Raw genomic sequence first — 17,618 nt, forward strand, 5'->3', positions numbered from 1 at the left:
AAAAGTCAAGTGTGAGCATACCGACTTTAGTGGTTTGGCTTTGATAGAAAACTGTAATGGAGACACGAGTCTGCCATTTGTGACAAAAACATAATAAAAAAAGATTTTTATTATCCAAAGGAGCATCCAAGAATTTGGCCCTTAATGTCATCAGATAAAGCCTGAAGACAAAGCCAAGAGTGATGCCTCATAAATGAACCAAAGGCCGCAGCCATGGAGGAGGCATCAGCTGCATCACAGATGCATTTGATAGAGTGGCGAGCAACTTGAGAGGGAGAGCCCAGCAGGGAAAGGGCAGAAACCTTCCCCTCACAGTCAGGAATGTCAGAAATCACTTTGGATGCCTGAGAATGGAGGGCCAATACATACTTGGTCATATAAATCTGGTAGTTGATGGCCTGAAGGTATAAAGTGGTACAGAAGGATCAGCAGAAGGGTATTTATGAATAAATTTACATTCGTCAGGCAGTTTGTAAAATCTCTCAGGTTTCTTGGGTGCAGGGTGCTAAGAATCAGGGGCCACAGAAGTAGCTGAAAAGGTATCCAGGAGGGCAGCCAAAATGGGAAACAGCAGATCGCTTAGGAGACTCTATCTGGAGGAGCTCATAATACCTTTAATGAATGTAAGAGATGTGAGAACAATCCCACTTAAAGAACTCCATCATGCAGGCAACAGTATACCCAAAGATAGATCCTCGAAAGGGGGATCTGGACTGATAGAATCCTGTTCTTCTGAACCATATTCCATAGGGGAAGGAATCTGAGAAGAGTAAGTCAGGGACTCTCCCAGAATCCAGATCTTCATCTGAAGAATCTAGTTCACTCGATCTTTAAGAAGAGTGGTAGACCAGGGAGGATCAGGTGCAGACACCCCTTGAGGAGGCTTCAAAGTCATTAAAACATTAAATAATCCTTGAGTAAAATCCTGACATTCACAGTGGGGATTCTTTATACCAAGGGAAATATGCTTGGTTTTCTGTTTCTTTTTCTGCTGGATGTCGGTATGAAACCCCTTCAGAGGGTCAGACCCCTGGCAACATTCAATAAGTGTAGTAAGAATCTTCTCTCTTACTAAGATCTGTGGAATCCCCCTCAGTACCTCGAGTATAATCAGCCGATGTTCCCCCTCAACATCTGGTGCAGATGTTTGCAAAGCCTTTGAAGATGTGCGAGAAGTCAGATCCAACCTCCCATGGGGTTGCAGCAGAGGAATCCGAGGCAACCATCAGATGATCCTCTAGGCTTTTGCTAGCCTTGAGAGAGATGTCCTGGAAGGCTGGACAATAGCTGCATGAAACCAAGGGTTTTTGGCCTTTATTTTGGCAGATGGCTGATCTTCGGGACAGAAAGATTCAGGCATAGCACCTTGAGCCAACAGCTTAAGATGCCGGTTTTCAAGGTAAATAGATAAAGAGGAGAAATGACTGTGTATGGTCTTAGGAACAAAAGCCTGGCAGATAGAACACTGCATATGGTCATGGTAAGTACCCAAACAGAAAAGACACTGGTCATGACGATCTTTATGGGGAATCTGCTTTCCAGACTGACATTGCCCCCTTTCTGGATGACAATGAACCCAACAGTACTAAATAAAAAGAAAGATAAGAAGAACCCCCAGTGGGACACTTATCTGAAACAAAGCTTGGTAACCAGCACAGTAGAAAGGCATTCAGACCACTGGTCAATTATGGCATTTGGACTGGTGGCAAAGAAGTTCAGAGTGTGCATCTGTACGTTACCTTTATCCTCTTCTAGTTGCGTAGGGAAAGAATAGGAAACCTATAAGTACTTAAGGCTTTGGTATACTGTCTGGATGTTGGGCTGTCCTTGACAGGAGATCTGTTAGATTATGAATACTGCAACAGTGATATGGGAAGGCCATAAAGAGTTCCTCATATACCTCACTCTATGAGCATTCTGCTCACAACACAGATGATCAAATAATGATACCCTTAAGCCACCTTTACTATGAGAATGTACTTAACATTATTAGCAATGCAAGAAAGCCTACCACTAGAAGATCTTTTGTATCCAATTAGAAGTTTTTCCATTTGATGCCAGGGCAGAAACCAGGACCTATCCACATCAAGGGTGCCCCTGATCATCCAATACCTCATTAAGCTGTTAAAAGGCAGGACTGGCAGATACATCTGTTACGGTCCATTTCTCAGCCATCTCCCTGCCTCCCTCTGGATCTGCCTGTAGCTAACGTACCTTCAGTCAAACAGCTCCTTAAGGGGTATTCTGCACTCTGCATATCAGGCTACCCAGAAAGAGGCAGCTTTCCTTGGTATCTCAACTGTGTGCTGGAAAGGCTGACTCAGCTCCCTTTTGAGCAAGCATAGACGTCAATTGTGAAATTCCTGACCTGGAAACTTCCTGTTGTTGATCATCAGCTCAGTTAGAAGAGTGTCAGAACTGTACACTTTTATGTGTAGAACCCTTCTTGGTTTCCCACACGGACTGAGTGAGCCTCAAAAGGAATCCAACCTTTATGCCTAAGGAAGTATTAGAGTTCACTACGAACCAGAATGTCCAGTTTCCTGCTTTTCACAATGGATACCACCTGGATGGGACCAAGGACATTGCTGGAAGACAAGCCAACTGTTTCTGTGACTCTGTCTTTCTCTGTGAAGTAAACAGGTGAAGCAATATCTAAAGAAACCATCTCCAAAGGGCTCTTCTTTTGTATTCAGTTTTGCTGTACAGATAAGGGGAAAAAAATGAAAGGTGCAGTTAGAGCTTACAGTGCCAGGGTCACAGTCACAATGTTGGTTTTTCTGGCAAGGGATAGATACCCACTGTGTTTTTGATGCTGCTACCTGTACATCTGTCCATACATATACCAAGCATTACAACCTGAACACTCATTCCTACCAGAGCAGGATTTGCTAGAGGTGTTTGGTAGATCATCCTAAAAGTAGTCACCCCTTTTTATCACCACTCACTCAGCCTAAAGCTCTGGGAATTTAATAGTAAGGAGTGTTGCAACAGCAATCTAGTGAATAGCATATTACAGTTGCGTAGGTAACTTACCATAATGGTAAATATTCAAATAGATTGTTGCAGTACTACCTCCCTCCCAGCCACCTAGCCCTCTGGAGAGGTCACTGTATTTTTTTTCTCTTATGGGTGTGGTGGGGGTCCCACTTTCCTTTGGTGACCTTATCACAACACCCACAACCTCCTTGGTTCTAGGCTTAAGATTGACTGTCTCAGGGTAGGGAATGAGGAGAGTGTCCATATTCCAGACCTGCTTTTTTCCTACACCCACAGAATGTTACCTGATAGTCCTAGGGCTCTCCCTACCATGTAGTCATTGGCATTGGGATGTTTAGTAAGTGCTTTGCCTGTGGGTTGGTTTGGATTAAGGGTAAGAAAACTCTAAAATGGCATGGAAAGATGCATCTGTCTTGTACCAGCTCACTCTGGCGGGCTCAGGAGTGGACGTATGCCATGGTTTGGAGGAAGGAACCCGAGGTCTTGCAGACTGTCCAGATGCGATGGGACATCTAACAGTAATGTCCAAGTATTAAGAAATACTGCAACAGTGGTCTTTTCAAACATCTACCACTAAGGTAAGTCATCTACAAAATTCTACTATCTGGAGGCAGTGCCCTGCCACTCTGTTGCAACAAACAGATATTTCATGCTTTCCAGTTAGCCATTCTGTCATGTCATTGATATTTGTCTAGTGTTAGCTACTCAAGTTGCCCATGTCCACCAGAGGTATTGACACCCACTGCAACGTAAGTCCATGTTTGCTATCTCATCTCTTCATTTTTACAGCAGCTAATCAGGAGGGCACCATTTAGGCATAAGACACTCATCAAAACCTCTAAACCTGCTCTTTGAAGTTAAGTTTCTTATTTTGTCCAGTCTTTGCAAGAAAGCGACTTAAGATGGATAAAAACAATCATTGAGAAAATACAAGGGAAGAAAAGCAACTTATATAATAATGTGTTTGACAGAAAAACATTAGAGTAAGCAGTGTAGCCATCCTTCAAAACATGTTTAAACTTGAAAAAATAGCACACATAGTATTTGTATACGTAACTGTCTTACTGAACACAGTAATAACACTAAGCATTTCCTAACTTAAAAGCCGATTAAGTATCACCCACAGAACATTACTCTTCATACTTCTCAGTTGTCCAGGTCTTTGCCTCATATTTTTGGTCTTTTCCTCATAAAATGTACATTTTTCTGGCAAACCGTTGAGGACTGAAGTCACAAAATAATGTCAGACATTTGAGTTTCAGACTTCATATATTTTAGAAAATGCATACAAACACAAAACCTGTTATTCTAGCAACTTTCTAAGTTTAAAATATGTCCCCATTATTTTTAGATTTGCCCAGATGTCTTGCATTAGGAGGTTGAGAAGGTATGTTACTTTTCAGTACATTAAATGTAGTGATTATATGTTAGAAGTTAATCATTTACTGATTTTAGCTACATTGTATAACTATGCCATAATCAAAACCGTAGATCATTAAGGTCGTACACAAAATGACAGTATGCAAACTCTTTCAGCACTGGACTGATGTACTTACAAAATTTAAATAGTGTGCATTGCACATTTGTACCCAGTATGTGTAAATGTGTTTCTTTTGTAAATGGCATCTTTTTCCATTTTTTAAGAGATCTCCATACACTCTGTTGATTTAATATAGCTTGCTGTTCCCACATTACTTTCCCTGATTTGAAAAAAAATAACACAATCATTTGATGCATTTAAATAACCTGATCAGTTCATGTGGGAGGGAAGCATGCTTATGAATGATGACAGACGCACTACATGACTGACAGCATGTTTGCCCTGTCCTGTATGAGTGTCCACATGGTAACACTTTTATCTGCATCTACTATTATCAGAGGCAATATTACTGGGCAATAGCAACATTCCAGAACACTCCGTTCTGTTGCAGAAGTTTTCAAACAACAGTGAATCACCTGAGTTACAGAGCTTAACCTTATTTTAAGATGTTAGTGTGGTGTTCGTTAATACTCCACACTTCTAAACTGCTTTTTTTGATTACTGATTACTGGGCCATTATGACTATGAGGTTTCTGGATGTCCATTTTCTTACAAATACAGCAAGTTCCAAAAACAGGACTTTACTGCCACAGGCATTTGATACACCATTCAGACTTTTTGCCATTTCACTGATCTTACCTCTTCATTGTCACTTCATCATTCACACTGATGTATGTAGTACTTGTTAGTGCCTTAGTTGAAGTCTTTCAGTCTGTTCAACCCATCCACCTTGACTGTACGTAGTAAGAAGTGTAGTGCTGGTCCTGGATTGTTGGTAGAAGAGAAGATCTGAACATGCATCATAGATGGTCCTGGGATAATGAAGGTAGATTTACCCTAATGTCATTATTTTTAACAAAACTGCTTCTACAGGTTGACATTAGGAATTACAGTCCTCTGCTAGATAGTCATGCTGTAGGACTGAAGTGCAAACCTTCATCTTAGAAGCTTTCCATTTTGCCTGCTCATCTTGTGTAAAATACACAGATTAAAATAGAAAAAAGGGCACACAAATATGAATCACTAAACAACTCACTGAGTACAGCTTGGTCTCCTAAATGTGCAGGAAATATACAATTGTTGCCCTGGGTGTGGGCCTGCTCTATCCACACCCATGAACAGACTTTGCACTAAACATCACACTAAATAAAGTCTTTGGCATAACTCTCCAGACCTCTTTCTCACCACTGTCTTTGGGTATCAGTGCATTTCATTGCTTACTTATACCATAGTAAACTAACACCTTGCCAGAATACCTGACTAGGGAACTCACAAATACTGTTACCCTCTTGATATTAAGCCACATAATTATAAACACAAATGGTAATGTGCAGCAAAGCACTCTGGCCAGTTAGGGGAGGATACCTTCAACTTGTCACCACTTAGCACTAAATGCTTTCTTATCAATTAATAAGTACATAAATTATCAGCTGCTAGATTTACAGACGTGAATAAATAAAAAAAATAATTTAATTAAGAAACCATGAGGTAAGTGATGCAGTGAATTTTACAAAGAAGTATTAAACATGAAAAACAAAAGCAAAAAAAAATCAGTCTGAACAAATAGATTACAAGAAGGGAAAAAAATGTCTACATCTGAGCCTTCTCCTAGCTATCTCTTAGCTAAAAAAATACTGAGCCCTAAGCTACACAAGATGAATTTCCAGAAGACATCACTGGTAAAGACTTGACTGCAGAAAACAAAGTCGCATATTTTGCATCACAAGCTCCAGGTAGGCTCTTCCCACGGGACTGTATTGTTCATTGAACTATTTTACTTATGCCTTTCCCATAGAGAATCCTCAGATGTATTTGAGCAGCTTCACTTTTACCTGCTAATGAGTTTGTTTTCCTTCACTTGACTAGCTATCTGCTTACAATAATGAGACATATTAGTAGGTGGTCAGAAAACTGCCCCTGTTAGTAGCAATAAGCATTTCTAAAGTAGCTATGCACATCATTTCACTAGAGATGATTACTAGACAGATAGTAAACTGGGAAGCCATGCAATGGGCAAGACATGCACAAATGACAAATTTAGAGAATATCATTGATGTAATTTTGTAGAGTCGACTGTGGGAAGTGCACTGAAAATGAAGTGGAATGGAGCAGGAAAAGACACTGCAGAAAGAAATGTTTTGTTCATTAAACACATCACCACTGCAATTAGGACTAGGGAAAAACATTACAGAAAATATTAACATGCAATGAAAAGCTATGGATTTCTTTGGACTCTTGAAACCCACAGCAACCATAGCTAATAACAGACTAGAGAAGCATAACATAGTACAGTGATAGTTATGATGCTTAAAAAAAACGAATAAAGGGATAGGGGCAGAGATTCATACAAAGATGCTAAACATGCAGTTCATAAAAGCATTTTTGGAGTCCAGCCCAATTTCTGCAAAGCACCGCTTGGTTAACCCATTAACACCTATGTGGTGTGGAATGTCACACCTCTAGCAGCCTACACACCTTACATTCCAGAGCATTTTCTGTAAAGTACATTTAAAAAGCATAAGATAAATGTAAATATTTAGTGAAAATAAAAGCTATTTAATCTGTTCAGTTAGCAATGTTATCAGTAAGAAATATTCACTGGTAAGAGATCTGGGATCACAAGTAGACTGCAATCTTAACTTTGAGAACCATGTATCAACTGTAGTAAGGAAGGCTTTCAGCAAAGGCATCACCTCTAGAGCAAAGGAGGTTATAACCCCTCTATAATCATCACTAATTAGGCCCATAATTGAGTATAATACCCCTTTCTGCATGTACTGTACAAAGCATCTGCAGCAACTATAGAGACCTCAGCGGTTTCTAACTAAGAAGATAAAGGGACTCCAGCATGTGCTTTACACAGATCGACTAAAGTCCCTGTCACTATACTCTGTATCGTATAGACTTCTTAGGGGAGACTTTTGCCTGGCTTGCAGAGCAATCTTTGAGCCAAATCTGATGAATTTGCTGCACATCGGTAAATCAGACGGGTCTAGAGCTACCCATTCCAGGGAACTAAATATGGCCTGCAATGTAAACAGGACGTGCTGGAGGGACAGATTTGTCTCCCAGCAACTGCCGCATCTTTGAAATAGGTTGCCAATTCATGTGAAGGAAAGCACCTCTATGACACTGTTCAAAAGGAACCTGGATGAGTGGATGGGGCAGCATAAATTGTTAATGGGGATAACATTCACAACCCTCCTGGACAAGGGCAGTCATTAATAAATACAGTCCTGGGTATTGAGTAGAGTATCTATAGTATTACATTGGGATGTTAGTGCATTCACAGTCTTTTTCATAAATATTGTAATATATTGTAATGCACACAAACTCCAAATTATATTTTTTTAACTTTCACAAACAAAATTTCATATATTGAAAACTGTACAACCTAGACATACATTGCTAGAACATTTTTTAACTAGACATAAGCTTTCACATTAGGATAATAAATTCCTCTGCAAGTGCATGTTTATTGAGATAGTTAGAGAAATGTGAAAACATATGATGTGATGTTGTCCTATCTCGCCTTTATTCTTAGTAGGTTGGGTTTGGATCTGATCCTCGGATCCGTCTTGGCCTTTATATTCAAGCTCGAGGTCTTCTGCCAGTTTGTGGCTAAACCCTATCCCAGCATGCACTAGAACCATCCTCTGATTTCGTTTGCCACTAAACAAGATCGGGTGTTTCGTCTGCTAGCTCTGGCTAAGTATTACCTTTATTTCTTGTTCACCCTTTAGAAAAGTGACTTTTTTGTCTGTTATTTAACCTTATATTGTCATTACTTAGTGTGTAAGTATTTTTTCCACTTTTGTGGCTGTGTTTTTGCTATTGGCTATCATCTTTCATTTTGACCTTGTTGTCCCCTTTCTGGCTTCCTTTTACAGTTTAATAGCCCGTTTAAGTTAGAGGGCTCTTACTCCTTCCTTGTATTTCTTTCCTGATACCGTTTAAATACAGTTCATTTCGGTTAGAGAACTGTTTTCTTCTTAGCCTGTTTAAGTTAGAGGGCATTCTGTAATCTTTTTCTGTCTCCTGGGCATAGCCCGTTTAAGTTAGAGGGCTGTGCCTCCCTCTCTTTCCCCTTCTTTCCAATAACTTGACCCTTTTTAGTTTAGAGGGTCTAGCTTAAAAAAAAAAAGTTATTTCTGTTTTTCTATCCAATTAGTTTTCTGTTTTTTGTGTGTTAAAATGTCAGACAAGGACTCAAAACCAGTGGGTTTCAAAAATGTGAAGGCTGTGAAAAGAAAATGCCCTTAAGTGATAGACACACTCTTTGTGTCTAAGTTGCCTTGGGGCCATCCATCTCCAGGAGTCATGCTCTATCTGTCATACTTTTAATCATGGAGTGCTGCTGGAGAGGAAGAACAAATTAATATTGAAAGGACTATTAAAAACTTCCTCCACAAAGGCTTTAGAAGAAGGTCCAGGTTTATCCAAGACTGACGAGTCTCCCACCTCAAAATCTGACAAGTCCAGGAAGAGATCTTCCTCTTCCTGTTTATCGGAACCATCAAAAAAGATTCCAAAAATATCCACACCAGATCCGAAGCTTATCGCATCCAACAAATCATCCTCAGCTCCGACACCGTCTGCCTTGGTGCTGCTTGTGTTTGAGATATGGAGCCGGTCTCCAGCCTTGGAGCCATTCTCCCCTACTCTCAGATCACCAGTTCTATACTGGTCCAAGTCTCCAGCCTCCTCAGCTTGGTCTTCTATGAGTCTTTCCAATAACGATGTGGATTGGGTGGTACAGAGGCTGTTGAGGACATCAGCGCTGGCCAAGTTGTTGTTGGATCTGACTCCAAAGGCTTCAGACCCCACCACATCCATCTCTTCTGCTCCAACCCCTGGCTTCAGAGTCAGAAAATCCAGAGCTGATCATAGTGGAACCCTCAGATCCAAGACCTAGTACGCGATCTATGGATCCGACCATGGCTCTGACATCCTTGGTTCCGAGTCTAGGAGGAGTCTAGGAGCTGATGCTCTCCAGTCGGGTCTGAGGAGGCGAGTTGGATTCCGCTTTGCCTCTTGGGGCCTCTGCTCGGTCGAGCTTGTCTCCTACCTTGGCTTCGGGCCCATTGTCTTTGGTTCTGGGGGGTTCCTCGGCTTCTTTAGATCCAAGGATGGGGGGCTTTAGAGGTAATGAGGAGAGTGTCGTCTCCACAGATGGCTCCACTGTTATTTCCGGATGTTCTACCCACAAAAGCGACGATGTCCGGCTCTATACCCCTGCATCCACAGGGATGCAGGGATCCTAGGCCTGAGGATGCTCCACAGTGCACCCCCCCCACTCTGCTGAAACCGCCCCAGAGTTCCCCTCCGAGGAGGTCCCTCAGAAGAGATGTTGCAAGAGGAAGCATTTTCACTCCCCAGAGGAGTCCGTCACTTCTGATACAGACCTCGATGAAGCTGAAGAGTCCGCACAGTCGCCTCCTGATGATGTCTCCTTTGAAGACATCCTGGAAATGCTAAAGCAGAAAGGCAGCAGGAAGTCCACCAACCCTTCAACAGCGGAGTGCGTATACCTGAAAGCCTTTGGATCTCATCCTTCCACCTCTTGGGTATCTCCACCTTTCGATGAACTTATGGACCTAGTTTCTCAGAAGGTGTGGGAGTCCCCAGATTTAGTGGAACCTGTTCCTAGGAGGCCATACTTATCACATCCCTTCAGACAAGCCTTTTCTAACCAAGGGGAGTCCCAGTAGATGCTATGGTTGTGGTGGCAGCCACCAAGAAGGAACTCTTAGAGACATAATTTTCTGTCCATCCCCCGAACAAGGAGTCTCGGACAATGGACAGATATGGAAAATGCATTTTTTCTTCAGCGACTTTTTCTGTCAGATCACTGAACTATCTCATTCATTTTACAAGGTTGCAAAGAGACCTCCTGAAAGAGCTAGGTGATGCTCTCCAAGGTTCAGTAGCTGAAGGGGTTGCAGATAAAGTATCCTCTCAGCTGTGTACCTTAAACTCATTTGTCAGCGCCTCCATGAGACTTATCTCATATGCAGCAGATGGAGCAAGTAGAGCAGCGGGTTCTGGAGTTTCACTAAGGAGACAGTCTTGGATGCCCTTGTGTGACTTTATGGAACCCTTTAAATCTTCCTTTGTGAATGCCCTGTTCTATGGCTCATCCCTGTTTGGGCCCAAAGTCAAGGACACACTCACCAGATGCAAGCACGAAGGAAAGACTCTTTCTGCCGTAGGAGTCCATTTTTCCATGCCTACTAGACCTTATTCTAAAGGTCAGAAAGGAAGTGGCAATATGTGGTTCCGAACATCTCTGAAATCTTTTCAAGACACACATGGTGTAGCTTCTTCCAGAGGCAGAGGGGGAAGTAGTAATTGAAAACGCTGACCACGTGGCAAAGGGGGTCCGCAGAATCAGGGCGATAGAGATTCTTTCTTTGGTAAGCCCTTTCAGCACTTCTGTATAAAGGCCCATCTGCCCAGTTCTGAAGGCAGTCGGAGGTCGCTTATCTTTGTACCCAGAAGCCTGGTAACAAATAAAAGACAAATGGGTACAAAGCATCATAACTAGAGGTTAACACCATACCTTTTTCCCTTTCTGTTCCAAAGATAAAAAAGGTTCTAAATGTTCTACCCAGTCAAAAGGAACAAGCAACTTTACTTTAGAAATTCAAAAGTTGCTAGACAAAGGAGTCATCCAAACAATCCTCACAGACCAAATAGGATCTGGAACTTACTCAAGATTCTTTTTAGTTCCAAAGAAAACAGGGGACTGGAGACCAGTTCTGTATCTCAGCAATTTAAACAAATCAGTAAGAAAGAACAAGTTCTGCATGGTAACACTGCAGTCAATACTCTCATTTCTGGGACAAGACGATTGAATGTGGTCTATAGATCTCCAGGCTGGGTACTACCACATAAAAATGGACAGGTGATCCAGGAGACCTGCGTTTTCAGCTGGGAGCCAGTCACTACCAGTTTCGAGCTCTGCCCTTTGGCCTCACTACATCCCTCAGAGTGTTCACCAAATGTATGGCAGTAGTCATGGCTTACTTGAGACTGCTAGGATTCTGGGTATTTCCATACTTAAATGACTGGCTCCTAACCGCCACAACTAAGTATCTACTAATAAAAACAAGAGACACAACCTTGCAACTCTGCTGTCACCTAGGGATTACAATAAACTATGAAAAATCTGCCTTACTGCCTTCTCAGCATGTGATTTTCATAGGGGGAGAATTAAACTCAACAAACATGACAGCCAGTCTCCCTCCAGAAAGAATTCAATTTTTAAGACACCAGGTTTCATACCTTCTAAGAAAGAAAAAAGTTCAAGCAAGGATTGTTCTAAAAGCCCTGGGAATCATGGCAGCAGCAATGGTTCTGATCCCCCTAGCATGTCTGCACATGAGAATTCTCCAATGGTTGCTTTCCACTCAATGGTCCATGCAAGACCTACCAATGTCTCACAAGATAATGACAGAAACTTGCAAGAAGAACCTTCATTGGTGGCTTTACTCCACTTAAGCGACTCTAGGTTGACCATTTGTACTTCCCCAACCACTGGCCACAGTGACCACGAACGCCACTCAGATGGGGGGGCATTATCTGGGAAAGACTGTCGGGGGGGCATTATCTGGGAAAGACAGTCCAAGGCAGCTGGCAGGATCACAAGGCCCACTTGCACATCAGTGTCCTAGAGATGAGAGTAGTGCTTCTAGCATTGCAAGCATTCCAAGACTCTCTTCCACTGGGAACTATTGGAATACAGACAGACAGACAACATGTCGGTTGTGTGGTACATAAATAAGCAAGGATAAACTAGATCTTACCCCCTTTGTCGAGAGGCCCTGAGAGTATGGCAGTGGGCGATGTCCTCCCATCATTTATTGATAGCAATACACATCCTGGGGAAATCCAACATGATAGCGGATAGAATCAGCAGAGCAATTCTGTGGTCCCTAAAACAGGAAGTAGTGGAAAAGATTTTCCACAAATAGAGCCAGCCTTGCTGTGACCTTTTTGTGACATCCATGAATGCCAAATGCAGTAGCTACTTTGCCCTTATTGGGGCAAATAAGAATAATCCCTCTGGGGGAGTCACCAATGGATGCACTTGTTCATGATTGGCCCTCGAGTGTTCTCTATGATTGTCCTCCTTTTCCACTAATTCCCATAGTACTTCAGAAAGCCAGTTGCTTGGGAAGGAACATACTGGCCTCATCAAATCTGGTTCTCCTTCCTGTGGCCTCGTCTTCAGGAGGAGCCTTGAATTCTGGACCTGGTTCCAGACCTTTTGACTCATGTATCAGGAGTGCTCCATCCATCCCTTCAGACTTTCATATTGACAGCTTGGCTACTCCGATTCAACAATAGCCAGGTTTCCTTCCTAACCTCTCTTCTTCAGTTAAACACATCCAAATTGCTTCTCATAAGGCTTCAACAAGAAAGATATCTAGAATCAAATGGAAAAGATTCCCCTTATAGGCCTCTCATAACCACATTGACCCCTTTTCTGCCCCAGTCAATTCCATTCTAGAATTCCTAGCAAAAGTTTTCAATGAAGGTGCAGCTGCACCTACCATTAAAGTTCAGCTAGCAGCAAACTCCAGTTTTCATCTAGGTGAATTGGGCTCCAACATTATGTCTCATAGGCTATGCAAAGCATTTCTTAAAGGTACCTTATTATTAAGACCACCTATCAGAGGCCCTCTAACACTGTGGGACTTAAATTTCATCCTATCTCATTTAATTTTTCCCCCTTTTGAACCAGCATCATCGTGCGAACTCAAGTTTCTGACCTGGAAAACCGTCCTCTTGGTAGCAGTCGCCTCTGCTAGAAGAGTGTCAGAGTTGCAAGTTTTGTCTATAAAGCCCCCATAATTGCTTTTCCATAGGGACAGGGTGTCCTTACGAACAAACCCTTCTTTTTTGCCCAAAATATCATCAGAGTCAAATTTGAACCAAACTATAGAACTGCCAGTCTTCTTCCCAAATTATGAGAACAGGAGTGAATACATGTTGCATCAACTGGATGTGCATAGACATTTATGTTTTTACTTACACAGAACTACAGAATTCCGAAAATCTGACCAACTATTCTTTTCCTTTTCAGACTCAAAGAAAGTTTCCCCTGTCTCTAAGGTAATACTTTCAAAATGGCCTTCAGATTGCATAACTTTTATCTATAAGTCTCAGAATAAAGATCTTCCCAGAAGAGTTAAAGCCCACTCTACAAGAGCCATTACAACTTCTTCAGCGTTCTGGCTTAATTACCAGTTCATACCACTTGTGCTGCAGCAACATGGACAAAACCACATACCTTCATCACTTGTTACAAAGTCAATTTGGCCTCCAGGAATAGGGCCTCTTTTGGTTCCACGATTCTGAGGAATATTCTCCCTTGTGCCGCCCAAGGTGCTAGGCGCTAGGGACGCTGTCCCAACCTAGTAAGAATGAAGGTGACATAGGACAACATCACATAAAGAAGTTATGTACTCAACATAACGTTCTGTGTGTGTGTTGTCATTCTTCGCCTTCATTCTTACATCTCACCGTTTCCCCCCTACCCTTCTTTATCCTGAAAGACCGAGTCTATACAATTGGGGTAGCTTAATCTCTGACCTTCTTCATCTGACTTTTGTTTTTTTTTTCTGTGATACATTCATACCCTTATTATAAGAGCAAACAAGATCTGGGGAAGGTTCTAGTGCATGCTGGGATAGGGTTTAGCCACGAGCTGGCAGAAGACCTCAAGCTTGAATACAAAGGCTGAGACGGATCCGTGGATCAGATCGAACCCAACCTAGTAAGAATGAAGGCGAAGATGAGTAACACACATGGAATGTTATGGTGAGTACATAACTTCTTTTTTCATTATATAACTAACAATACAAATACTGGATATCTCTCAAGATGCGCAATTTACAGTGCAAATATTAAAGAATGCTTTCTTCAGCAACATCTAAGGTTTCATATAATGCCATTCTACATTTCGTAAATCACTCGGGTTTTGAAGTATTAAGTACATATGGAAATATTGCTTATTTTCATAATTACTAGCAAACAACTAGCAGTATTTCCAGTATAGTGTGATATAAACCAGCATTTTCAGTGATTTGTCTTTGTCATCCATATTGGTGTTTCACATCATATACCTCAAGATGTAAGTCTCTCAGTTATGAAAATATGAATGTAAATATGAACATATGAATAATAAGTGGCAAATAAAGATTAATTGCTCCTCTGCAGAACACCCTAGACTAACAGTCTTTGTGTCATTCTGTTAATATCTCTTTGCCCTTTGTAATACTGGCTATTATTAGCTGGTAAGTCATTTAGTTCAGAAAGCCAGATCCAGAAAAGTTCTGGACTCCGTAAGTAGGTATGGGTGTGAACCATTATGGGTTTGAGTGAGTTATATGACTTGCTCAAGATTACATAGTAGGAAAATGAATATGGAAAGATTCAAACCATGTACTCTTAGCAGTGAAAGCAGAACTTTAGTCCTCTGCAACTACTGCCAGACATCACAAGTTCAGTTAAAGTAATATGAATTGGTTGCTTTATGCTTCAATTCACCGATGGTTGTAAGCTTCAGAAGTGCAGCTTCTTGCAAAAGTACACAGCATTTTCTTAGTCTTACAGAGCCCAGAGCATAAGTAGTACTTGTATCATTACCAAGGAGTCAGTTTTGCTGGAAAGTGATTATGTTGTACATAAACAAATCAGATAATGAGCAGAATAACATCAGAAGAGAACACAATGTTAGCAGACATCTGTGCTGCAATACAAAGGTAAGGAACAGAATGTTAGTAATAATTGGCTGTAGAATTACAGAACAATATAATAAGGAAAAAAAAGAAATTACAATTAGTCAGAAAACAAATGCATCTGATAAAGAATTTCCAAATCTTCCCATTGCAGGGTCTGAGGAACAGAATTATTTTCCAGTCCCTTAATTTTATTGTGTCACCATCAATGACTCAGGCTTGTAGAAGAGTGATTTAATTGCACTTTAACAAATCACTATACAAGTGGAGTAACAATAAAAGAAAAAAAATGTCAAGAAACCCTTGTTTCAGAAAAATAGTTATCAAAAGTTAAGGAATAGAAAGTTGGTCATATTTTGTTACTTAGTAAGGGGAAAAAAGAACATGACAGTTGCAAAACAAATGAAAATAAAGGATTTTCTACAGCATTCAGGTAAAAAAAATAAAAGTCTGTCCACTGCAAGCACTGGGGAAGAGAATTATTCTCAAATCCAATACTTTCCAGTAGAGGCTGTCACACATGAAACTGCAAGGATCACTAAGTGCACTGACACATTTGACACCTCAGTAGTAGTGGGGGGAGGGGGGTTGTCAATTCTTGGACTACAAAATGATTCAAAGGCTTATAATTTAGCTACTTTTTTAGTTGCAGCTGTATAACTTTTAGTATAGTGTAAAACTCTTAACACAAACATAAATGAGGGTCATACCAGGAAAGAAAGACGTAGTCCTTTTACAGAAGGTGTATAAGATAACAGTGACTGACACTAATCCCATATCAATGGGATGGGAATACACCACTGCTTCCTTATGTCTAGCATGACTCGTGTAAAGCAGACTTGAAATTGATTATGAGAAAGAGAAAGGGTTGAAGAAAAAGAAGATCACATTGGTATGTTAAGCTCCATCGGCAGCCATTTGTGGAAAAACATATTAACAGTTTATAAAAAACACTCAGAATGATTTTGAAGTGTTACAGTAGCTCAGGAAACAAAGAGTGAAGTAAATGCATTTTTAGTTCTAAAATGGAGTTTTCCTTTATTAGTGTAGCCTGAGATACTGAGATTTTGGTTCTCATGTTTTATAGGGTGCTAAAGGCTCTACTGCAAATGTTACATCTCAAGACCTGGAGAATATATACTTAGCCAGTGAAGCAGAACCCGTGTATTTCACAGCTGGCGATTTAACATATGAACTGGATTTCTTAGGTATTTTTTTATATTTTTTTTTGAGCATTTCTAACGACTTGGTTTGTTTTTGGTTGGTGGAGGGTGCTGTTGTATTTTACCAAAGTTACTTGCTGCAGTTGTTAGTTGGGTTAGTAGATGCTTTGAAATTCAGTAAATAAACAAGCAGGTCACTTCCTTTACAGCTGTTGCTACTGTTGTGTTCTTATTAACTGTGAGAGACTTTATAAGTCCATCTGGCTCAGATTTGTTTTAGTTTCAGAAGCTAAATATGCTGCCCACCATCTTCTTTTGCTCTGTTTTTGTCCTAGACTGTTTTGTTACCCTGTCCTTTTCTCAGTATCACCAGATATTTCTTGTTTACGTATTCTTTTATTATTCCAGCTGTCATGGTTGCCTTGCGATAAAATGTAGGCTTTTTTGTTAAATAGGACAGGCAAATATTTATATTTACTTTCAGCATCAGCCAGTGGTTTGCTGATTGGCACATTGCATTTTGACACTGGTAGACGCAACACACATAATGCTGTTCTGATATCTCTCTCTCTCTATATATATATATATACATATTATATATATATATATACCAGCAAAGATACCCAGCAATCACCAGCAGCTAAATGCTTCAATTTTGTGATAAGCTTGGTTTAGTTGTTGCTTCACACATTTCCTCATGTTAATTTCATATTCTTGTACTCAAGGCCCTGTCAGCATTTACAGATACGGTATGTCCATGGTTAACATTATTTTTGATTTCGGAAACTCCTTTAGATAGGCTGCATTAAAATAATGATAGCAGTCTAATCATGCAGTCTTGTTGCATTTTATATTGACTTGCATTATATTAGCCTGATCTTCCTTTGTTTCTAATGTGCACTGTCTGAAACAGTATTCCAGGAGTGTGCTCTTTTGTGGATGCAGAAGTGATCTTAGGCGTCCTCAATGAGTCAGTCACAGTGTACTACATTAATATATTGTGTTAATTCCAATGCAAATCTTAAGAAAGGTGTTACAAGCACTATTCCCCATTTGATTAGGGTTAATTTTGCCTCTTAAAAACAGAGTAGTATAGTGTACAATCTTTCATTGTATGAGCACATGTATGCATCTCCAGTGAAAAAATGTTGGTCATCTTGCATTGTA

At 40.7% G+C, this 17,618-nt stretch overlaps 1 protein-coding gene across 1 annotated transcript in view; it reads left to right on the forward strand.

The window, feature by feature from the left end:
- Positions 1-17,618, forward strand: part of LOC122815569 (protein mono-ADP-ribosyltransferase PARP12-like) — a 1,409,919-nt gene that overhangs the window by 716,512 nt on the left and 675,789 nt on the right. Inside the window, exon 7 of the mRNA XM_044088175.1 lies at positions 16,376-16,496. Coding sequence (XP_043944110.1) covers positions 16,376-16,496 — 121 coding nt within the window. The remainder of the gene's footprint in view (positions 1-16,375; positions 16,497-17,618) is intronic.

This window comes from Protopterus annectens, chromosome 11.part0 (genome assembly GCF_019279795.1).
Source record: "Protopterus annectens isolate FY-2018-M chromosome 11.part0, PAN1.0, whole genome shotgun sequence".
Lineage (NCBI taxonomy): Eukaryota > Metazoa > Chordata > Ceratodontiformes > Protopteridae > Protopterus > Protopterus annectens.